Here is a 15,002-nt window from a genome sequence, read left to right as displayed (position 1 = left end):
AATGTATTTATGGTTGTAATATAAACTATAGAGTAATGTCTCGTGGTTCCTTGGTGCAGAAAGGAGATGTTAAACTCCAACATAACCAAACAATCTTAAAGTGTGTAAGAATAATTTATTCTGTTTAGGAGTGCTCATTGATCTGAAATTGTGACCTAACAAAGAAAAAGTTCCAGTAATAATAATTTATAATAAATAACTGACTTATCACTAGTAAGTCATTAATTCTTTGTCGATCCAGGGATCACTTTTGTTCTTTATTTTAAACCCTCATTTTATAAATGCAGCAATATTACAAAAAAAGGTATATAAAAAGTAATATTACGATATTACTATGAGGTTCTACGTGTTGCATTGAGTTATAATTTAACTTGTTCATATCTTATTTATATTGTAGGTTCTTCACCATGGGAGTACAGCCGTACATTGGGATGCGGACGGATCTCGGGCAGCGCTTGTCTACGTGAAATTAGAAAGAAGTTGCTCAACTCTGACCTGGTCTAGACCAAGTTGGAGCAGTTTGCGTGGGGCCTCTCAAGACTACTGCTTGGCAGCGAATCCTGAGGAAGCAGTAGCTCCTGGACTCAGTCTTAAATTCGCATCAGGTTCAGGAGAAGTTGCCGTTCCAGGATTGGAAGAAGGCTATCTCGATCTTCCTGCAGTCAAAGAGATCATGCTTGGAGGCCGTGACAGAGATGTGGATATCACGAACGCTGCACGCCGCTTTGGTCTGGACCATTTTCCTCTTTCTGAATGTTGCCTTGCTCTTGTGTATGGTGCTAACTTGAGTGACAACAGAATTCTAGTCTTCCTTTCGCCGCCCACACTATGCAGGTTAGTCAAGAAAAAGAAAATATAATTTTAAAGAAATTAGTGATCTTAACTGATATGTCGGTTATATGGATAACATGTACATTATTACACATTATAGCGGCCCAAAAACAAAAAGGATGGCGACATTTTTAATATATAACTGATACCTGAGCACAATTTTGGTTATGTAAGGGTCCAGATAATTATGAATTATCCATGCAAGCAGAAAATGATCCCGAAAATTTCAGATACGCAACCTGAAAACGCGATCCCTTCGGTACCTGTATGGTACATCTTCACACTGACCTTAACCTAAAATAAAATTCATCAGATTTCCTTCCACTGCTTTATTATTTCATCGGTTCAAAGTTACAATACGCAAAACAGAAATTCCGGCCACTAACATATATCTTTACTGTGCTTTTGCAGTAAAATAACTCTCGGAGTTCAGCTGATTAATTAAAGAGAACGATGACGTAATTTTATTTGGTTCAGTACAATCGTTCCACATAAATTCAATACATATATTTTTTATTTAATCTATTTTCTTGGCTTTATTTGCATACGTCGATTAACTTTAATTCATAAATTAATATATATATGATAGTCTTTCATTATGCCAATCCATTAGTGTCATAATCCGTTGTAACAAAGAAGATTGTACTTTAAGCAACTCTACTAAAAATACGTTTGCTCCGATTAAGTACATATCAGTAGCTGAAGTTGTGATTCCATAACATGTCTGTATCTGCATAGCAAATTAACCAGCAAAATAAGATTATTATTATTATTATTATTATTATTATTATTATTATTATTATTATTATTATTATTATTATTATTATTATTATTATTATTATTATTAAGTCTATATCAAGTTATAACAGAGAAGTTACCAAATTTCAGTGTATTTAGATGTCATGATCACAGTATAAGTTTAGTTTAGGATCGGGACGAAGTTATTTACTTAAAACTACATAATTGATATATTATTGGTAACAAAATCAATAATTATAAACTTAACTTCGATTTACGTAAATAGTATTCACAAAACATTGATAAATTAATACCTTTTCTTAAATTTTTATCTTCGACTATAAAAGAATCCAACTAAAACTTTTTAATATTTGAGTTCATTGAGCCTAAAAAGAAGTTTTTTATATAAAATGAAGACATACAGTAACTCAATGAGATGACATGACACAGAAATATTCAATAAACGCAAATAAAAGAAAAACGAATTACTGAAATTCTTTAAGTAATTACATAGAAATGAACACATTATAAATTAAACATTTAGGAATTGCAATGTGCAAATTCTAAACATAATTTTCCCCAGAAAATTAAAGATTTGTAATAGTACGAAACTCGGGCCATTATATTATTAAACATTTGAATATAATTAAAATTATCTGGTATGAATTAAATATATTTAATAAGTCACTAAGTAAACGTTTGTTCACGTCCCTTCTGAATATATTTCAGATGATTTGAGGAAGATGATCTAAATTTTTAATAACACTATCACAGTATGTCTATATAAAGCATACATTGAGATGCTCTATACAGAGATCTAGCAACTACCATAGTGCCAGATTTTGATAACAACTCCTCTTTTACTTACATCTCCATCCTTTGGAATGAAGCGTCACCATACAACAAACATACTTTCCTTTTATTTGTACTTCATGGTAGTATTTAAAACTAATTTTTGGTAATAATGTGTTTTTCCATATTCACTTGTGGATTCTTTTGTTTACAGTTATAAATTACGTTTCTAGCATAAGAGTTCTTTCTTCAATTGAGTTTTCTTTGCATATATAGATGATGTACAGTAAGCGACGAAAGTTCTTTCCGTTTCATGAAATTAGTTTCGCAAATAACTTCAGAATGGAAGAACAATTTGAGTACAGTTTTCAGTAAATTAAAAAGATTGTAATTTTCTGTACATTCCAGCCATACCATTGTTATTTCCAAAATAAATTTTACCAAACGGAAAGAACTTTTGTCGCTGACTGTACATGATATGCTGCTGTAATCTTTGGCCTGGTACCTATATATATATATATATATATATATATATATATATATATATATATATATATATATATATATGTGTGTGTGTGTGTGTGTGTGTGTGTGTGGTCTTTAAATTACTTGACAAAGTGACATAATCGAATATCTAAGTATGAAAGTAAACTTTGAAGAACGAAAGAGAACTTTCCCAAGATGTTTACTAAAATAATTTCATTTTGAAAAATGCTTTCTACTGGTAAGACAAATCTACGATTGTACTGTTAATATAATATAAACTCAATATTTTTTCTCTTATTATATCTTTTTTCAACTTCTGTAAATTAAGATATATATATATATATATATATATATATATATATATATATATATAAAATTTAATATCTTTCCCTTTTTATAGAATGTGGTACACAGGCCTGTGTTGGGTGGTTCGTGGTCTCAAACGACAATTGCAGCTTACTGATCGACGGATGATCTGGCTTAAAGAGCAATATTTGCAATTGTACTTCGAAGAAGAATTATGTTGTGGTCCAATGACTGCTGAAGCCATTAAGGTAAATGCTGAAATTATTAAAATAAACAATATACTACAATTTATTATATTATTTTTATTTTATTTTATTATTACTTTTTTTTAGAACCTGGTGTATAGTTTTTGTTTGGGAGTTCTTCAATTATGCACTTCTAATAATAACTATAAATTTTCTGTAGTCATATAATTATGTTTGAGCCATTTGCTATGCATTTAAATTTGAATAACAATCATATGATCTTTGAAAAACTTAGCAAATTCAAGGAAAATTCTCTTGACATGTTAAAGTTCTTGGAAGTCCTGTAAATTCATTCTTGAGAACTTGAATAGGGCAGTTGAATAAAAGAACACATGTTAACATGTTCAGGAATTCTTACAATCATTTTACTTTCAGACAATCATAATTCCTAAAAACAACTTGCACTTGCAAGCTTCCGGCTTTATCCTGGAGCCTTGGTCATGGAGATTAAAAGCAGGAGAAGGAATAATAAAAACATTAGGAAAATAGAAGAAACGTACTCACCAGTGTCGACTATTGCGAAAAAAATACCTTGTTCAAACTCCTGATCACTCATAAAATGGTGGAACAGTGCACTGTAACATGGCAGACTGAATTTCATAAGACGGGTGTTCCTTTAACACCTATTATATTGGAACAATCCCACCCCACTTACAAGCTCCTTAAATGTTTAGTTATTTTCTTTAAATAAATGAACATTAATTTTACACATTGTGTTAAACGCAGTCATAAAGTAATACAGCAAATTGCTAATTCGGTGATCGCTGACCATACTAAAATGGCTTCAATAGACATAGTTGACATGTATCCATCTATTCCTTTCAAATTGGTCTAAGAGTTCCTAACATCCACCTTGTATCTCAAGAAGCTTAATACATCTGAAGCCCCGTCTCCTTTAGCCTAACCGGCATAACCGTGGGACGTTAAACTTAAAGATTTCATTTCATTTCATTTTACATCTGAAGTAAATGAAATATTCAACCACTTGGAATGCTGTTTATCATACAGTATTTTTTCTTTTGAAGAGAACATTTGTCACCAAGTAAGAGATTCAGCTGTGGATAACTCTTTACCCTCTTTCTTATCCAACGTAGTTCTCCATATCGTTGAAAGTAAGGTTCTTCAAGAACAGAAACTATACGCTGTTCAGCGTAAGCTCTAAACTCCGATAAACAAAATATGTGTATCCTTCCGCTTGTCACAAATACGATAGGCTAGTGATGTATCACTCCCACTTCCCACGGGGACGAGCAAATTATACACGTGCATTTTGACAATACTGTCTTGTGTTGTCCAGTTTCTTAGAAAAGCAACAGAAATGAAAGAAAAAAACTCGAAAGATAAAAAAAAAAAGTTTTGAATTTCGCTGGTAAGCAATTGTTGCTTAGTGAGTACCGAGGGCACGCAAGACAAATGCATGAACTGCAGTGTTTGCAAAATACAAACGGATAGTTCGACTTGATCAAGAAAGTAAATGAACTGGTTAGACAATAATATTTCTACTACTAATAACAGTAGGAAAGGGAAAGTCATTCACATTTTTGTTACTACATGAAAAATTTTATTATTATTATTATTATTTTTATTTTTATTATTATTATTATTATTATTATTATTATTATTATTATTATTATTATTATTATTATTATTATTATTATTATTATTATTATTATTGATTGGAATTTCATGACTTTTTCCAGCACTGAGCGTATAAGAGACAGGGCCTATTTATTAAAAGTGTGATCCGACTCACTCTTTAGGTCGCAAATATATATTCGCACCAAAGTAGAACCCAGAACCATGCACGCAGAAAGCATCCACTTTAGCCACATGACCACGAAGGGGTATTGAAAAAAGTTGAAATGATTTTTTTTAGTTTTACGTCCCACGGTTATGCCGGTTAGGCTAAAGGAGACGGTGAAGATGAGAAATGAATGAAATGGTGGAATGAAGAAAGTGGGAGGAAACGGAAGAACCCCTAGAAAACGCACGCACACGGTGAAAAAAGCTGAAATGAACGTATATAACTTTTACAAACAAATAAATTCCATTGTGTTTGAAATATAATATTAACTATTAAACGTCACGAGTTATGTACTCACCAATTTAATCGTCGCCTCGTCTTGCAGAAATTCGATTCCCTCTAAATCAGAATCACTTTCAGTCTCAGAACTGGAGTTATCAGCTGTGTTGATGACGGAGAGGTCGACTACAGCGTCCACTTGGTCATCCAAGTCCCACATTTTCTTTTCTTCTTTTATCACGTGCTGACTGCACTTCGTCCAGTCTTCTCGAGTTATCCTAGACACGGCAGACTCAACGAGAGGTTTTACATCACGTAACTTGAATGTTTTGTTGTGTCTGGCTACGAAACTCTTTATTTGACTCCATATAAGCTCAATGGGGTTTATAATTGCAATGATATGGAGGAAAACGAACTACAACATGACCTGCCTCTTCAGCAAGGTCATCTATAATATATTTTTTAATGTTATTTTGATCAGTACCAGCCGCTTGGAGCAACTCAGCCTTAACATTATTTGCGTTAAAATTTATGTTGTTCTTTTCCAACCAGGACACTATCTCTTGTTTTCGCCAGGCCTTCGTCGGAAATCTTTGAAGCTGCACACTATGATATGGTGCGTTATCCATTATTATAATACTCCCAGGATGCAATTTTGGGAGTATCATTTCAAACCACTGTTTGAAAACATCACCATTCATTTCTTCGTGGTAGTCCCCTGTCTTTTTTGACTCAAATAGAAGCATACCACCGTCAACAAAACCATCATCACTTCCGATATGTAGAAGTATTAATCGTTTGCCCTTACCTGTGGGATTTCGGAGCCCTAAACTTTGCCCTGACAAAAAAGCCTTCTTTGCTGACGTAACCGTAGATTCTACCCACACTTTTTTAGTAGTGTGTCCCTCATTAACCGAAGTTTCATCTAAGTAATAAAACTTACATCCCTCTTCTCTGTAGCGACGCACTTTGCGAAGATAATTCCTTCGTCACAATGTAATATCGTCTCTTTCAGTAATAATATTTTTGTTACTTCTCTTCACAAATTCGAAGCCGATATCTATTAAAATTTGGTACAAACTTGTTCTTTTCAAGTTAGGCAGATCTGAGTCACTGTTTACTGCTAAGAATTTTTGCTAACGTTGGGGGTTCGTTAGCGAAGAAAAACCTATGCACTTTAGAACGAATTGCTTTTTTTTTTTTTTTTTTTTTTTAATACAAAGTCGTCACACTGATCTAACATAGGCCTAGCACGTTTCCTTTTCTTTGCCGGTGTTACTAAAGTACCCTTTCGCGTTTTTCTTTCCGCGCACTTTGAACACTCCACCAAGATACTCCCTAAATTCTGACGTAAGGTAATATAGGTCTTTCACAGCTAACTCAGGATACTTTTCACTGAACTTGTTAAACACATTTAGCACTATCTGCTTTTCACCACTGCGTAAAAGCTTCCCTTGTTGGTGTTTCACCACAACACTCGCTGAACCGAGATTCATGTCAGCCATCTTTCAGATTTTAAGAACAGAACACGCCTTCACAGTTGAATTGGCGCCATAATTACTGCGCATGCTTAGTGTTTATTTGTATTGTTTCACTACCCACGCTCGATTGCAGTATTATTAGATAATCTGTATTATATTTTTGTCATTTATAATAATGTAGCGATTTTATATGGAGCTTCATAGTAAAAGTAATAACCAAATCATACGAACTATTTTACGAAGGAGTATAAGCGTCGGTAGGCGAACAGCAAATCAGCGAGATTTAATTTCATGTGGCTTTGTTTATCGCAGTTTAGAGCTTAGGCCGAACAGGGTTTAGGCGCAGTGCGGTATTACACATATGTTGATGATGTACTTTTTCTGTATGTGGAAAGTTCATTATTGGAGTTTTTATTAAGCAAATGATATCAGATTTATAGTAATTTAAAATTCACCATAGAACATAAGGAAGATGGTAATCTTATCTACTTAGATTTAAAATCAATATATAACAAGTTGGTTACCACCATAACCAACCACCATAACAAGTTGGTTATCCATGACCACCATAAGCTCACAGCAGGCATACAATATATACATTGCAGATCTGCACGTTCATCAGTAACCAAAGCAAATATTTAGAAGGACGTTTTGTGTGTGCTATACGACTTACCTGTTAAAGTCCAAAATTGATTACTTATTAAAGATAGGTAGTATGAATGGATATCAAAAAGTCCATTTTATTAAGTTGGTATAATCAAGTGAAATGGAAGTTATATTTCGACAGTCCTGAAACCGAAACCATTGACGTTAAATATGTTGAATTATCCATATACCCCAGATTGACAAATACATTAAATAAGATTACACAATATGGTTTCCGTATCGCATTGGAACCTCTAGAATCTTGTAAAAGATATCACTGAATTCAAGAGTTACTACGATGATCTTTGCGAAAAATCAGTGGTCTATGAAATAAAATGCAATTGCCAGGAGGATTATATAGGTATGACAAAAAGAAACGTCAATATACGGGCTAAAGAACATATCAGGGACGTAAAATTAGAACACTTGGTTTCGGGACTCTCAAAATATTTCAAAGAAATGCAACACAGACATTGATGATTCAAGAACTTTGTTGGGAGTTAAAAATTAAAGTGAGCAACTTGTTTTCGAAAATTTCTTTATTCACTAATATGAGCTGGCAAAATTCCACTACAAAACAAAAGAATATAAAAATTTAGCTCACCATGTTACAATGTACTGATCTACCATTTGATAAGTGATCATAAGCTTGAACAAAGTGTTTTTTCATGCTGCTCTATTCTAGTGAGTCTGTTCTTTCTATTTTCCTGATGATTCCTTCTTCTGTTTTTAATCTCCGTGACCAAGGCTCCAGGGAAGAGCCGAAGCTTGAAAGTGCAAGTTGTTTTCAGGAATTAGTATCTGCTGTAAGTAGATGACTAAAAGGTTCGATCTTTTAAGTCGTTAGTCAGTTTTTCTGGCATCGTTGAGTAATATATCATAGTTTTATCATTTATGTCATCATTTGTTTGGAATTGACTGGTGATAAAAAGACAAGGAAGAAGCTAAGAAACAAAAAAGATAACAATAAAAATATCAAGATTTAAAATAGTTACAAAACTACAAACAAATTAATAAGCACCACAATAGAAACGAAAACATGGGTTAGAATTAACTTTGCCTTCATCACTATATGCTTGGAATATTATATGAACTCAGTTTTTGAATTTTCTTTTATTAATAAATACAAAAGTTACTATGATTGTCGTTCTTGGACACGATCGATATCCATATTTATTCCAGACTCGTCATCTTAAGGTTCTAATCCGAGAAATAGCAAAGGTTGCGCATTAAATTGCAAATTCACAAATAAAATCTACCTCTACACTATGCTTACTTTAGATCCAAGATATACTTTACATCATGGAACACCTTGTGCTCTCATTTAATAATAATAATATGTTCAATTTAGTTTCTATTCCGTGATATTCGTTTATGCTTGTTCCACATTAATATTTATCTTAGCCGCATAATTTGTGGAACTACACTTTTTAACGATTTGTAACCACTTATCTTTTGTAGCCTTGGATGGATGACCATTTCCTTAGTTTATCAATATTACGTCAACAAGAGATTTACTAGTTCGGACATCATATATTTCGGATACAATTGGGTTAATTTGCTTTGTACATACAGATTGCCTCGCATATAGATTGCAAAATTTTGAAATTTTTTAAGAGTGTTGATGTACAGGTTGTTAGTTTGAAGATTGAATTAGTCGCTTCAGTGTTCTTCGATCATCTGGTTAGGAGTTTAAATTTTTCTGGTGGTGCAGGTGAGCCATGCCAACTAGCGATTAGAAGTCAACGCTGTTACTGCTTTCGTCCAATTTAACATCAAAATGTTATTCTACTGAAGGGCACCAGTTTCGCCATGGATATTAGCGGGAACCATGCCTAAAGTTTCCAAAATGGAATAACTTCGAAAATATGTGATTTCTTTGTGTGTATTTGATCCAGTCCGAATGATTGTTTTAACATGAATAACAGAATTACATTCTGAGGTTGTGCTGCGGGTTTCCAACCATTGAACTACTTAGATGATACGGCGTAAAAAAATGGATTTGTATGTTATCGTTGTTAATAACACGCATAAATATATTAGAACGAAATTGAGCCTCATTATAACAATTCAAACGTGAAAATATGTTTCTGACCTGATACTATTTATAAATAATAAACAGTGAAAGATAAAATTGTTGTATTGCCTGTTGATAATACTTTTATTTAAATAAATTAGATGTTGGCATATGGTTAATGTCTGACACTGCAACAGATGGTGATTTATTTCTAAATTAATACATAGCCAATTGAATATTAAATTCATAGACTGTCCGCAATATGCGAATGTTTCTTATGCTAAAACCAGTTCTCTTTTGTTTTTTTAATTAATATTTTTTCTTGTGTACAAGAATAAATGTTTTGCTTCAACATCATTGATATCATGAAATTCTCTATTTGTCGTAGGTTTTTGGAGGCAGAAATTGGACGCTTCCCGGAAACATTCCAGGAATGTCTCCTCCAGACAATGGATCTATGCGCCGTGGTGCCTCTATCAAATTTAAGAAGAAAAAGTCCATAGGAAATATTCAAGCTTTAAAGGTGGGTCCGTAGCACTCTTCCAAAAGTTGTGTATTTTTTTTAATAAAACATTTGTGCTAGTAATAAACTTGTTAGTAATTCGTGTTGTGCATTGTTTACTGAGATATATTTATGCACAAGGCATACTCATCAACAAAAGTGTCTTAGTTTATCTTAAGAAAAACACAATGAAGAAACTAAATAAAAATATCTTAGCTTTTAAAGTTGAACATTTTGTCTTTCGAGCTTACACAAAAGTGAAGAAAAAAGAAGAATGAAAGAGAAGACAAGAGTTTGGTCTATTTCACTGCTGGCTATATTTAGCATTATGACAGCATTTAATATGGCCGACAATAACAAACTACCAAACTTGTTTCATCTGGTGTTATTTTCCCTCTTTGTCGCTCTTTTCTACATTCTAAAGACATGATTTTTAGTTCCTTTATGTAGGTACTTCTACTTGATTTTGTTTGTAACTATTATCTAAGTATATTTAATTTTATTATTATACGCGCACGCTTAGATTCCTTTGTCCTAACCATCAGTAACGGATCTAGAAATTTACCTCCCCCCGCAAGAAAATTTGAAAGGTCCCCCTGTATGGTCAATACTTTTTTTAATAGTACATTTTAATGAAATATTCGTGCTGTTCTATTTACTATGGATTAGAGATTGAAATACTTACGTTTTACAAGAAATCCTTCCTCCTCGGCTTCAATTCCGCAAGCTCTCGTATAAGATCTCACTTTTCAGTAGTCGAAGCCCTCTAATGGTTGATTGCCAGCATTCCCTAGTCGCTCATTCTCTCCTGTGTCATTGAACACCTTAAATAGCTCTTAATCCTCTTTCAGATTGAGGATCAAGATGACCTGTCAGCGGAAGCTACAGTCACTGGTAAAGTCAGGAATAAAGCAAGAGTAGTCAAAACTTCAGGATAACGTGGGGCAATAGTATTAAACTCGACTTATAGTAATACCGCCAATTCAAGAACAGTGTTGATCTTTGAAATATGGGTTTTAAGTCAAGTGCGAAGGGAAATTAATTCCAATTGTAGCGACGGGCCAACGTCTTGCTGGTACTTCTTTTGTAATTTTTGCAGCCTTAATTAATATTTCTTCGTCTGAAAGGTTCACAAGTACTTTCGGGAATATGAGTAAAAATTCATCAAGAATTGTCTGTAACAATGTAAAACGGTTGTCTATTTCATTGTACGTGATATCTAGAAGTCTATTGTAAACATTAACCCTGAAGCAAACCTCTGTGTCCGAAAACCGATGATCTACTAGTTCGTCGAAGTGTTTTTTCACTTTGGGTTGCCTTTTTTTCTGAACCTCGCATACCTCAACCTGATAGCTACAATGGACTGATACTGTGAGGCCCATCTGATTGAATTGAACTTTTTCAAAGTGATATCTGATTCTCCTGTCAATGACAAGCTTTAGGTTATGTACCGTGCAGTGAATATAGTATATAGGTCGTTCCTCAATTTCTTGAAGTTTCTTCTGAACAGCTGAGTAAGCATCATTCATCACAGCTGCGCCATTATATCCTTATCCTCTGCATTTTTTCAGACAATCCCAATTTCTTCAAATGACTTAACACTAGAGTTGCAAGTAAGGATGCAGTTGGGTTTCTTACTTATAAAAATCTAAAAACACTTGAGTAGTTTTGCAACTCTTGCAAGAGATACAATGTGTGGATAAGCGTATTTTTAAACCATTGGAAAGTAAGAGATATATCATGCGTCGTTGTCAGTCCTGGTAGTTCATTACTTGGTTCAAGTAATTAAACTATTGTGAAAATATCATTCTTTCAGTATTTTAGTTTGTTCAGTGAATTAGTTTCAGTGTTTTAAAAATTAATATTTACAGGCAAGGTGCAAGGGGTTCTCTAAAAGCCCTTGGGCCCCTTTGGCTATGCCCACCTTCCCCTGCATCGCGGGGTCTTACGGTTTATAGATCCGGAACTGCTAGCCATAATATTTGCTACTAACTAATAAATTGTTCGATCATACATATTGTTAGTGAAAACTTACCAAGAACTAAATGTTTCTGTCATGAAAACTGTATTCAAATTGATGCTACAGTTGCAGAAAAAAAAACAACAAAAATTCTCTTCTTCTGATATCAATATGAAATCTTTATGTAAAATTACATACATATTTGAGATCAATTCGAATATGAACACGTGATGTCTGCTACTTTCCCCGTTGCTTATATTGTTCATGTTATTCTCTTCGTTATATGAAATATGAAAATATCTATGTAGGATAAATATTATGTTGTTCTCCGCAAATCAATTAAATCGCTTTTGCTTGTTTAGTTATTTAGAAGCTCAATCAAAGCTAAAGCAGTATTGTATTTTACTTTCCGTATTTGAGCAAATTATTTTCAGAATTCCAAGTTTCTCGGAGAGATTTAATTCTGCATTTATTTTAAATTTAGAATTATAGAACGAAACGAACCAATATTCATAATTCCAGAGAAAGGGTGTAGTTTTTATATGCAACTATTTAGCGTCAATAATTATAAACCAATTACTTAATGTTAAATTGCACATATTCATAATATATTTTTGAAAAAATCATTGCAGTCTTTAGGATAACAATCAGAATCGTTTGCAAGTTAAACTGAGTCCATTATTATTATTATTATTATTATTATTATTATTATTATTATTATTATTATTATTATTATTATTATTATTATTATTATTATTATTATTATTATTATTATTATTATATACATAATATGCTAATATGTATATGCATGCTTACTTTTTTTCTGTGTAGTTCAACTTCCTCGTTATAAAATTTTCCAACTTCTATTAAATCCAAAATACCATTATGTAGGTTTATACCAAATTGTAGTTTCTGTATCTGTACCTCATTATCTTATTTCAAGCACGATTTTTGCTCTGTGGGTCAAAGTCTCTTTATGCTCTTTGACACTGTTAGGAGCGCCGACTGCAGGATTGCTCCGGTACTCGAGCACACCCCAGAATTTAAGCTAAAATTTTTTACACTTCTTATTGTACAACACAAATAATCGCCGTTCAGAATGACGTGACGAGAGTTTGAATTGGGGGTTGATTTCTTAGAATCCTAAAACCTGTCTGGTTACGACGACACGGTGCTTTCATTCAAGAATATATACTTTTCACTGTGAAAAAAGGAACTCGATTTTCATTCAAAACAAACTAAATTGTACTTACAATCGGTTGATTTTCAAAATTTTCCGGAAGCTTTTTTACGGATCTTCCTCTAAGCCTGAATGATATTTTATACCTCGAGATTCCCCCGCTCGTCAACTATGAGAACATCCACACTATTTTTAAAATCCTGGGCCCTTCAACACTATCATATGGATACGCTTTAGAAAGAAATAAAAATACTTGTGTATTGAAAAGTTATTTTATTAACAACTCTGAAAATAATATTATTTTTAAAACTTGCCCTACTTTTGTTCTGAATTATGTAACTCTCATGGCTGAAAGCGAAAACAAGAATGTAAAGGAAGATTGAACAGTTTCAAAATACCAGACTTCTCCTCCCCTACTTAAAAGTACTAAATAGTTATTGCATTGCTAATGCAATGCAATGCAACTTTAGTTATTGTTAAGTTCTGTGGAAATCTTCCTTGAATTAACTTGGAAAGAAAAAATAACTGAAATAACCATCTTGGTTATAACTTTAAAATAATTCGAGTATTTTTTATGATAAAATGAAATTACACAGCTCTAATAACCAAAGACACTTAAATTTGATATAAGTTAATTTGTTTCGTTTCAAATATTAAAGAAAATCAATATAGAAACACGTGAGAAGGGAGGATTTCATATTCATTGCTTTTTTGCATACGCTTTCTGTGCCACGTAAATTGTCAGGTTGAAATGAGTGGTTAGAAATCAAAATAATTATTTTCTGTTCATTGTCTTGGTTAGAAATCAAAATAATTATTTTCTGTTCATTGTCTTTAAATCAGAATATTTTTAAAGTGTTTTTTGACATAGAAAGGCACAGTAGTCCCGCTGCACTTAATAGTATATGCTCGTTTGGTTCTGATATTTACAAATGATTTAATTCTCAGTTAAGAGCAAAAAGAGTCTTTGACTTTCACGAAAGAGCTTGGAAACATGACTCTGTGGCTTGCGTAGTACAAAATGTTTGTTTTGCAGGAACTAAGTCTCAAGCAACATGAGCCTATAGTCGATACGACTACGATTCTTCGACGTCCAATCGCAGCCAGTCCTCCAAGATCACGCTCCATATCTTGTGATATGGAAAGACGACAAGGCACTCCACAGAGTTCCTCCGATAACCTCTCTGCAAGTCCAACTCATGGACAGGTGCTACACAGGTGAGTATGGTGAAAAATCGTTCAAAGTAGGTTATAAATATAACTTCGATTATTACAAAGTTAAGTTACAAATCTGTTTTATGGTAAAGTTTTATCGAACTGGTTTAACTATTCATAATTACATCAGAGTAGTAAGTTCTTTGTCAAGCCATACGTAATTTTGACAACGAATGTTTGTACAGCCATCGATAAAATAAAATATCATATTTCATATGTAAACTACATGCATAATATATTACCTTTTTCATCGTAGACTGTTCAGTTGCTGCTGTAAGTTATAAATACTGTATACTTTGCTTTCTGATGATGGGCGTCATGTTAAAACTAAAATGTCATTGCCACTAAACATGTCAATTCATGATAAAGCACATCAATGCGTACATATTAATGAACTACTTCACTTAAAAAAGAGAAAATTGTTGTGTGTGTGTTATGTATCAATGTTATTACTTCCCTCTATGTATTTCGCAAATCCCACAGTCTGTGTTTATTATATCGTTCTCCAGATTACTTCTTTAACTGCTTCTTAATTCATTTTCATCATCTTCTTCTTATGGGTTTGCAAAATAGTAAGGAAA

At 32.9% G+C, this 15,002-nt stretch overlaps 1 protein-coding gene across 1 annotated transcript in view; it reads left to right on the top strand.

The window, feature by feature from the left end:
- LOC145689995 (uncharacterized) overlaps positions 1 to 15,002 on the top strand; it is a 690,354-nt gene that overhangs the window by 642,150 nt on the left and 33,202 nt on the right. Inside the window, exons 28-31 of the mRNA XM_081764461.1 lie at positions 398 to 834; positions 3,248 to 3,401; positions 9,953 to 10,087; positions 14,243 to 14,424. Coding sequence (XP_081620587.1) covers positions 398 to 834; positions 3,248 to 3,401; positions 9,953 to 10,087; positions 14,243 to 14,424 — 908 coding nt within the window. The remainder of the gene's footprint in view (positions 1 to 397; positions 835 to 3,247; positions 3,402 to 9,952; positions 10,088 to 14,242; positions 14,425 to 15,002) is intronic.

Source organism: Thermobia domestica, chromosome 1 (assembly GCF_964235325.1).
Source record: "Thermobia domestica chromosome 1, izTheDome1.hap1.1, whole genome shotgun sequence".
Classification (NCBI taxonomy): Eukaryota; Metazoa; Arthropoda; class Insecta; order Zygentoma; family Lepismatidae; genus Thermobia; species Thermobia domestica.
This window is presented reverse-complemented; position numbering and strand designations above follow the sequence as displayed.